General features: G+C 35.4%; 1 protein-coding gene across 1 annotated transcript; it reads right to left on the reverse strand.

The window, feature by feature from the left end:
* Positions 1 to 669: 669 nt before the first annotated feature.
* On the reverse strand, positions 670 to 8,291 carry LOC126755364 (focadhesin). Its single transcript, XM_050467881.1, has 8 exons — positions 7,748 to 8,291; positions 4,473 to 4,691; positions 3,360 to 4,389; positions 3,075 to 3,286; positions 1,940 to 3,009; positions 1,740 to 1,870; positions 1,147 to 1,674; positions 670 to 1,090 (listed from the first exon to the last, which is right to left on the reverse strand). The coding sequence occupies exons 1-8, from the start codon at positions 8,017 to 8,019 to the stop codon at positions 941 to 943; spliced, it is 3,612 nt and encodes a 1,203-aa protein (XP_050323838.1). The 5' UTR covers positions 8,020 to 8,291; the 3' UTR covers positions 670 to 940.
* Between the last annotated feature and the right edge of the window lie 1,724 nt (positions 8,292 to 10,015).

Here is a 10,015-nt window from a genome sequence, read left to right on the forward strand (position 1 = left end):
TGTCAGTACCAGAGAACGTAAATTATATACGTTCTCTGAATTCAACATTTCAATAATATAGCAACACTACTTTTATGAGGGTTGAAATTTTGTTTGCTAGACATCACTATTTTAAAAATTTCTGTTAAAATTCAAATAAAATAATTCCCAATGTGGGATTTTAACGAGTTTCTGAACCTTGAAAATTTCCTTTAAGTTCATGTTTGTAGCAGAGAATGTAGAATATAGAGAAGGTTAATATAGGAAGGTATTCTACATTCTCTGTTTGTAGCGTTAGGTAGCATTGCAAACCTCAAAAGATTGAAAATGTTGGCTGAATGTCGCAATCAGTATTGCTTACAATTTGACTGTACTTGCCTCAGCAGGTGGAAAATTTGTTGAAGAAATTAAAACAAGTGATTCCCAACGACACTCTGGTTCAATGTCAGTAACCGCCTAAAGCTCCAATTTCTCCTGACCAAGAACATTTAATACCGATATCACTGAGTTTGTAACACTTAGATTTAGTCGAACCCTTCATTTAACTTACACTGACTTATTTTAGAGTATTATCTCTTCAAATAAGCATTAATATTAAATAATATTGAAAAATTTATTACACGCCAATTCTTGTTTTAAACAGCTTAGAATAGAAACAGAGTAGAACATAAATAACAGAATAGGCAAAAATATTTCTTTTCTACTTTTATTTTACCGTGAGCGTAACATACATAAAATTTCATAAAACTGTCAAAACTTTTCGAGAAAATTTGCATTAAAACATACATATACATATGTATATAAAAAAACAACAATGGTACATATGATAATATGTATTATGTATGTATGGTATACCAATATCGATACTGTTATAGTGGAATATGCAAAAGGCAAAAACGGTAAGGCACATATGTTAACCACCAGTTACATACATTTTTTTGTATGTGCAAAATTCAAAAAGTCATTTTCGCATTCCAACATATTTTGTCCAAATGCCTTTGTTGTCGAAATATGATTTATTGCGGGAACAGATAATAGCATTCTTAAAAATTGCAGCATATGCTTCTGGAATAGCACTATTCTTGTACAGATTATATAGAAACTCATAGATCTGAAAAGGAATATTTAAGAAATATTAACGATTTATTAAAAAATACTATAAATTACTTTTGCTTCTTGATCCTTCCAAAATATATGCTCACACAGAAATTGCATGCTCTCTGGGAAAAGTGCGAAGCGATCTTTGCGTTGTGTGGCTACAGAATCCAAATTACCAAGAAGAACGGCGCAGCCGGAAAGTACAACTACAGCTAAAATGAAAATATCTAAAAGATACAAAACTTTATCTAATTTTTCTTTGTTGGACGATTCAGCCAAGAGCGCTTGTATTTGCAAAAACATTTCCATAATCCAGTTGCAAGACTGTTCATCGCTTTTAAAGGCATATAAAGTTGAAACTAGGTGACGGAAAAAGAATGACTGCTCCTCGCGACGAGTGGCATAAGCATCTATGATAGGTGCAAGCCACTTTAATGGATTGGACAACTGAGTGTTATATAACACTAAGTAGCACCTTATAATGGTGGCCTTTTTTAGTTTACCAATTGGCGTTTCCCACCAATTGGCAGGCGATGTGAGACCGTCAATGGAATTGGGATGTAAAACGGATACTACCTCTGTATATCGCTCAAATAACTACAAATAAGAGTAGAAGAACAACCTTATTAACACAATCAGAGAAGAAAAAAGAGACTAGTTACCCTCGAATCCAGATCCATAGAGTCCATATAACGTTCAATAATAAGCGTGAATATATCGAGCACTTCTGGGATGTCACATTTGCCTAAGAATATGTATTTCACACTGTCTATGAACTTTTCAAAAAGGCAGCCTGCAAAATATATGTAATTTCTTTCAGCTTTAGTTTGAAATAATAGCTTAGCTTATTTTCTGATCATACCTTCTGTAAAACCACTCAGTTGTGATTCCTTGAAACTGTATATCGCTATTTTTTCGGCAAAGTTCTTTAAAATTTGCAAGCTAACTCCATTCGAAATCTCTGGGAGCAAAGAAAACAATAGCAACAAGTCTTCTTCAAAACAATTCGGTTCGAAATCCACCAGGAAATTTTCCAGCAATCGTCGGGCAGTGCCAGAGTGTAGTAATTGATTCTTGGCGATCAGTAAGCAATATTTTCTTGCCTCGAATGAGAGGTGGAAAAAACTGTGAAGGAAACACCAATCGAGCGGTGGTATGGGTTTGGTAAACTTCTTCGATATTGCCCTTAGTGCATTTGTCACCACGTGAGGCTCTGTTACGTGATCGCCGAATCGTGTTTGACCTACTAAATAGTTCACTACGGCACGCAAGGGACTTTGTGGGAAGAGCCCTTGCAACTTGCGCGGTTCAGGCTTACCCTCAGGCAAGCGGTAAACGCCACTGCGATAGCCATTTATTTCAGCGTATATATGATGGGCGATTAAATCGGCCGCTGCGGCACCGCATTCGGGACGTATTTTTTGCAGAAGATGTACCCAAACCTCGCCTGGCACCATTTCCTGTTGCAGGTCAACGACCTCCCGTCCTCCAACGAACTCGCGAACTCCTGGTGTATCCTGGCGATATTGCATGGGTATGTGACGCATAGAAAGTAGCGAACCGATTTCAAAATTCTTTAAAGCACTCAGAGCTTCTCTTACCAATTCCGGTTCGGAATCGGAGCGACTCACAGTCAACCACAGTTGCTCCAACGCTTCGTCAACTAATTGCTCATACTCCAGGGTAGGGGTATGCAGCAACGGTATGTGAGCGAAGAAACGATAAAGCGATTTTAGGGCTCTTGTTCGACGTTCGTGCCTAAATTTACTACTGAGTACACGCCAAGTAGAAATTATATTCACAGTATGACTATCACAGAGCGCAACAATAGCGTCCAGGGCATACGAGGTGGCCAGATCACCAGCGTCGTCAGTGCACGAGTTCAGTGTGTCGGAGAGGTGTGAAACCAAATCGGAACCGTGTTGTGTAGGTCTGAGGAACGCATAAATTGATTTTATTTATGTATGCAATTAGGATTCAATATGTTTGTTGCTTACTTGTCATAGCAAATTTCACGGATGGTGTGTGTCTTGGCTATCTCGAATTCCCAACGTTTACTGCTGTCTTTCTGCGGTGTTGAGAGCAACTTAATTAAAAAGGGATATGTGCGTGGCTCGATGCGCCATAATCGCAGATAGAGATCCATACAAAATGTGCCATTTTCCGTCGTAAGATTTCGTACTGTATTTAAAATCATCGGTATATTATCCTGCAAGGGAAGGAATCAATAGGAATATTGAATATAGGAATGTTATCTATAAAGATTTCATTATTTAATTTACCTTAGACACGGCAAAACTTGGTAAGCCTCGAAGTAATTCCATTTGAATTTCTGGTTGTTGCTCACCAGCCAATTTGAATATATATGTCATTAAGAAGTCATAAGCAATGCCGCTATTTACTTTGATTATCTCTAATATAGCTTCATAAATCTTAAACCAGCAATCTATGGACGGTTCGTGCGATAAAAAGAGTGCGCGCAGGAACAAATTCAAACGCTGGCAGAACATTGAGTTCGCTTTTACATTCAGAGCATCGACAAATGTGAAAACATCTTTGAATTCAGACTCATCAAATGATTCGACAAGTTTAGCCAAATCGAAGGCAACTGCAATATCTGGATGGTAGTAGCGTACTAGTGCCGGTTTCAAGTCACTCGTGTGTACCTTCGTTTTTTCTACTAACTCCGTTTCTTTTCCTCGCTCAAGTACTTTGCGCACCACTTGATGGGCTAGTGCCAGACCTTCTGCGGGTATGAATGCAGTCTGAGACATCCACTGGATGATACCATCGAGACACATGTTCAGAATGTATTGATTCCCACAGCATTCCTGCACAACAATGAACGCGATTATGCGTAGCAAATCATGCAGATAATTCGGCGAGAGCAAGTGTAGACTTTCTGCTAGCAAAATGAGCAGAACATTATAATGGTGCACAGTGTGCTCGCGTGTACTATGCAACACACGCAGGAGACAGTGAAGGCTGGGACGCGGATCAATGCCATATTTGGTGAGGTTGTTCACAATTAACGCTTGCAAAATACTCAAATCAATAACGGTAGCAAAATCATTAACGTTTAGGCAGTGTTCAATAGCTTCTATTAGCAATATGCTGGAGAATAGGCACGTTGTCGACGAGTTGAATTTACTCCAAGAAAAAATTTCTTGCATGAGTTGTTTAGCGTCGTGGTTCGTTTTACTTAGAGATAATAGACCAGTCCATATGGTCTTTGAATCGGGCAGTGTTTGAGGGTTGCAGAGTATGTAAAGGAAGACCGGGCGCAAATACTCAATACTGTGCACTTTAACCCTTCATTTAAAAACATACAATGTTATACAAAATTTCATTAGAAGAATGTTGTTATATATGTATGTATGTATATGTGTGCTTACTGTTGATCGTGATGATTACAAATGCCTACAATCTTATTGGCCACATCGTTCATATTCACAGCGGAGCTTTGCAACAAGGTTATAAGTGGATGTTGTTGCGTTTTCAAGCCAAATTGACATTGGAAGTTTTCGTTCTCCTTCAAGAGAGCGACTTTTCTCTTCAAACCAAGCAATAAAATACTGACAATTCCTTCCGTAATAGTCGTGTACTGCGTGGGACTGAAAAAATTATATTTTATATTTTTTTTTTAATATAACGTTTTTTTTTAATATATATATTATTATAGTTATGGCTTCAATTAATAAGAGCCGTTAAAAACTTTTCTTTTTTCACTAAAAAGTTTTTTTCTCAAAATAATAAAAAAAAAAAAAATTTTTAATAAAAAGTTTTGTATTTTTTAAATTTTTTTTTGGAAAAAAACTTTTTTATTGAATATATCATAATTATTTAAAAAATGCAGCAAAAATTTAATTTATTTAAATTTAAATTTAATTTAAAAAAACTGCAGGTCGGGGAAGAAGAGACTGATGAAACAATGGCTTGTCCTGGTGTGCAGGATATAAATACTTTCCGTGACCTAAAATGAAAACTTATGCGAAGTCCGTGAAGAGTAAAAGTGTAGTTATCGCACTACGAAACGTTTTGGAAAAATTTTTTTTTTTGCAAAATGGTGGAGGTTTGAAAAAAAGTTTCGAATTTTCCGTTTTTTTGTGGTTCGGAATTTTTTAAAAATAAAAAAAAAATTCTTTCGAAAGCCTTTCGTAGTGCGATACTATAATGTATAAGAAAAGCTCTGTGTAAAATTTCATGTGAATCGGTTGAGTAGAACTTGAGATATCATGCACACCGTTTCTAGAAAAGTAGTTATGAGAAAAACGAGTTTAAAGTTTGAGAACTAGTCGCGCGCAGTCGGAGTCGGAGTCACAAAATGAGCTGTAACTCGGAAAATAATTTGAATTTCGAAAAATCCCCTTAGGGACATTTTCTTGAAGGAATCGATTTTCTCGAATTTCTAAACCAGAATACCCCCTTAATGGTTGATTAGTATCAGTAATGTATAAAAACGGGTTTCGGATATGGGCGTAGTCCTAAAGCCATTGTATAAATTTTATGTTTCTGCTCACAACGGCTTGGTGATATTCTTATTACATACAATTATTTTATAATAACTTTTTAATACGCCAGGAAGTGGTGAAGGTTTTTCCGCTGAATAAATTTTCAATTGTTTCCTTGCTTTTCTCTAACAACTTGACTCAACGGTCATTAAAATTCAAGTTCAGTGCCATTTCTTATTCACGGAAGTTGGTTAGTGCCACATAACTGTGTTTTGAATGCATATCCTACAGTAAGGCTGAATACTCACACACACGAACATAAGAAATAACACACACATCTAAATTAGTTATAATATGAAAATTAAAATATGCTGTGGTAAATAAAAGTAATCGTTTTAAATCGGAATGAATAATTGGTGACGGAATCACAATTTTTACAAGCTAACGGTAGCAATGCATTCTTGCGGTAAAAGTACGTTGTACGTTTGTACCTTCTTTGATAGTATTAACATTCAAAGAAAGAGTAAATACTGGTATTTATATACAAACATATATATATATATATATATATGTATATGTATATATATATATATACGCAGTTATTTCAATTTTCATAAAAACGTGCGTGCGGCTATCAGATTAAGTTGCGCCATTTATTTATTTCACTTTATTTTTCCTTACCAACATCACAGCACTATTCCTCCAAAAGACCGCCCACAGTGTGCCTATTAGTTTGATTTTCACAAGTGTATATGTACTTAGTTGGCAATTCATCACAGTATTTTGGAGTCATCGACCACATCACCAGCAGTGGATATCGCAATGGGGTCACCATGTCAGCAGGCAAGTCAATGCCACGTGTCAGAATACTTAATAACACACTTGAAAGTTAAGTCGAAATTTGACGGTGCAGCCGACACGGCACACGGCCTGTCTGCTTTCTACAATTAATGTCGATATAGTGCTAGGTATGTTTGTACATCCATAGGAATGTGTGCATTTTAATAAGAAATTTCGCTTCGTAATGTTTGATAGTTAACACCTATTGTACTAATCTTCATTAGTGTAATTATTTATGTAACATAATTCGAAGTGTTCAGAAACCACAGCAGAAGCTTAATATGACGAACCTACTGCCATTGAGCGGAAAATTGAAACAATTACTACATTAGTTGGTGAAGGTTGCAAAAACAAGAAAAACTTTAACTTTGGTTCTCAAATAAAAAAGTTTTCCCAACAAGAGCTTGATTTTGATCGATTAGTTTGCATGGCAGCGTTGAGAGAAAAGAAGGATATCTTAAAACCTGAAAGATTTAGATGGCTGATTATATATATATATATGTATATATATATGTTATAGAGATTCCAACGTTTCGTTCTGGGTGTTACCAACTTCGTGACAAACTTAATATACCCTGTTTAGGGCATAAATAAGTGCCGTAAGACTATGAAAGAATAATTCCTGAAGTCCTTCTCTGAACAGCATAGCATTGAAGAAAGTATTATTAGTAATGTATTTAGTCATTACATTCCGTTAAATATTTCTTTCTGAAGAAATTCTAGACAAATATAGAATTTATTAAAAATAAAATAAAAATACTGCGGTTTTAGTAGATTTTGTGTAATGAATTTGTATATTATTCCCAAAGCTGCATTTTTAACATTTATATTTACTAATTAAAAAAACGTATTCTCCAAAAATCGGTTTACGTAACAGGAGTTCATATACACACATATAAATGTACATATTAAAGGACTTGGCTAATTATACACACATACATACCCATACCCAAAGTATAGTGCCGCTTACTTTAAATTTCTTAACTATGCAAAAAGACATGCAACGGATCAATGCTATAATGAGCAAAGTAATCGCACAAAGTGCAGCCATTTCAAAGCCGGCTATGCAACGATTTTTGTTAGCCCATAGCTTCAGCGGAAATAACGTTGAGGCGTAGTTTTGCGGAAGAACAATTGCACGGAAGAAAAAGGAGCAGCAAGATTGTGTTGCTAGAAGTTACAAAAACTTTCAGCCACTATGCTATGAAAGCGAATAAACTGGTGTAAAATATGCGCAGAGCCTTGAAGTCATTTGCTTTTGATTCGCACCCATTTCCGGTGCAAGGACGATATAAAAGAGAATACCAGGTGCCACTTCAACTAAGGACGTTGTGTGTTTATATGAGAGTACGCTTTTTGTTTGTGTAATATATATTTACCTGGAGTTCGGCAGCATGGAAATTAGCATGGTTAGCACATTGGGGGCGTCCAAAACGCCACCCTCCACTAGCCTCACAAATGTCTGTGAGCTTAATAGACTGAGCTGTATAATATCCGATTTGCATTGTGTTTTTAAAAACTCAATTTCTTTAATATTTTGCTCCGATACTTTCTTTTCACGACTTTCGTTGATTTTTTTGAAAATTTTTTCTAAGCACGCGGAGATTTTCACTACCGACGATGCGTTTGTTATGTTTTTGAATTCATCCATTACTTGTTAGATATTCTGCTTTATCCTTTTTATACATAAATCTTTTAGTTGTGTCGAAAAGTATTTTACAACAAAATTCACATTCCTGCTCTAACGATTAGTTCTATATGTTGGCCAAAAAACTCAAATCTTATCCGCACCAAATTTGCAACCAATCTACTTGCAGCCCAAAGCTATACTCGCTTTTAGAAGTCTTCAATCGGGTTTTTCGCATTTAATGGTACAAGGCGCATGTCCTTTTTTACGATTGTGTTTGCCAACAATTAGCGGCTTTTGCGATACAAAACAAAAATCAGCTGATTTTGACAATTGTAAGTGTTGCTGTTTTTTCATTTAAATACAGACATTGTGGAGACTTGGCTACCTGGAGAACTACACACAGCGACATCTAATGGGTACTAGTTTTTCCAACTTATTCTCAATTTGTACAATTTGATAAAATATAAACAGAGAACGTAAAACAATAAATAATAAAGAACGTAAATAATGAAATAAATATACGTTCTCTGCATTAAGGTTAAGTTTTTCCTCAAAAATACATACATAGTATATACATATACAACAAGACCAAATTATAACAATAAATTTAAGTATTTCATATTCAAAAATTTAAAATTTTCAGTTGTCTAACTCGCATATTTAAACGTAGCAGTTTCATTGTCAGGTAAAACTTTTATCATCGGTAATTCTTTTGTATGGATATTTGTTATCTTGAAAAATAGTCATGAAATGTTAGGGAGCACTCATGTTCGTGCTTTTTTGTCCTAAAAAAGCTTATCTGCGATCGTCTAATGATCTAAAATGATTGTTTTTTTCTGTATTAAATTTTAAGAAATAATAAATTAGTAAAAGAAAAATTGTCCATCGTCAAAAATAGACCCAAAATTTGAGCACGAAGGCAGACATCCCCTTTCATCGATTTTTTTTGGCAGTTTCAATTGGCCGAATCAAAGAAGTTGAACTTAACCACACGTGCCAAATCAGCAGGGAAACTTTTGGTCAATATAATTAAATGCTATTTATCGAGTGATAACTCAGTAAAGAGGGTTAGAAAGTTGCCAATTAAATTAGCTGACGTTAGGCGATTTAAAGCGCAAAAACCGGGGACAAGTTCAAATCGCATTGGCTAACTGTCATGCTAACTGAAATACATGTTTGGTTTTACATGTGTGTATATGTATATGTATAAGTGTATGTACCAACGGATGCTTTTTTAAGTTTTCAGGAGAAATCCCTTTATGTCTTCTATTAAATTACGTGTTCAAAAATTATTCTCAGTTCTTACATTTCACTGAATGGCAAACAGTAGGAAAACAAAACAAACAAACAAAAAGCCAAAAAAATGGTGGATGCATAGAACTATTGAACCACTTATGTACATATATCAAATTATTAATGACTTTTTAAATTAGAATTAAAATCACTGAAGTAGTGGATTTTATGTTCAAGTATGTACACAAATTCCTGTTTAGAAGATTTTGAGAGCCTCTTTGGGAATAGTTTAATTGGTGCCTTTCGTGTCATTTTTCAACGCTCTTTAAGACTGAGTATGTTACTTATACTTTTCCGACTTTTTCGCTGGGCTTCGGATGAATATTTACAAAGCATGTCATTTCTTTTGCGGCTCCATTCACCTTCTTAAACGCCCTCTATACATTTTGTTGTTGTAGGCAAATGAGTGAAAATTATGTACACATGGGTACACACATGCGGCGCTCTATTATTTTGGTAATGAAAAGTATTTGCATTAAGTGACCAAAACATTCCACAGGCGTTACATTGCCTGTAGGAAAAGTGTGAAATAGAGAGTGTGTGACAAAAACTAATGTTAAACGTAAATTTCGAAAGCACGAAATAAATTGATTTTAGCAGCTGAGAATTTCTGCGATGGAGTTAGATTGAGGAAATAAGTCAGGAGGAAAAATTAGCAAAGTCCAGCCATCCGTTATGACCGTCATAGTCGGAAGTAGAGTTTGTAATATAATCGCCCACCAGC

The sequence above is a fragment of the Bactrocera neohumeralis genome, chromosome 4 (assembly GCF_024586455.1).
Source record: "Bactrocera neohumeralis isolate Rockhampton chromosome 4, APGP_CSIRO_Bneo_wtdbg2-racon-allhic-juicebox.fasta_v2, whole genome shotgun sequence".
NCBI classification, from domain to species: domain Eukaryota; kingdom Metazoa; phylum Arthropoda; class Insecta; order Diptera; family Tephritidae; genus Bactrocera; species Bactrocera neohumeralis.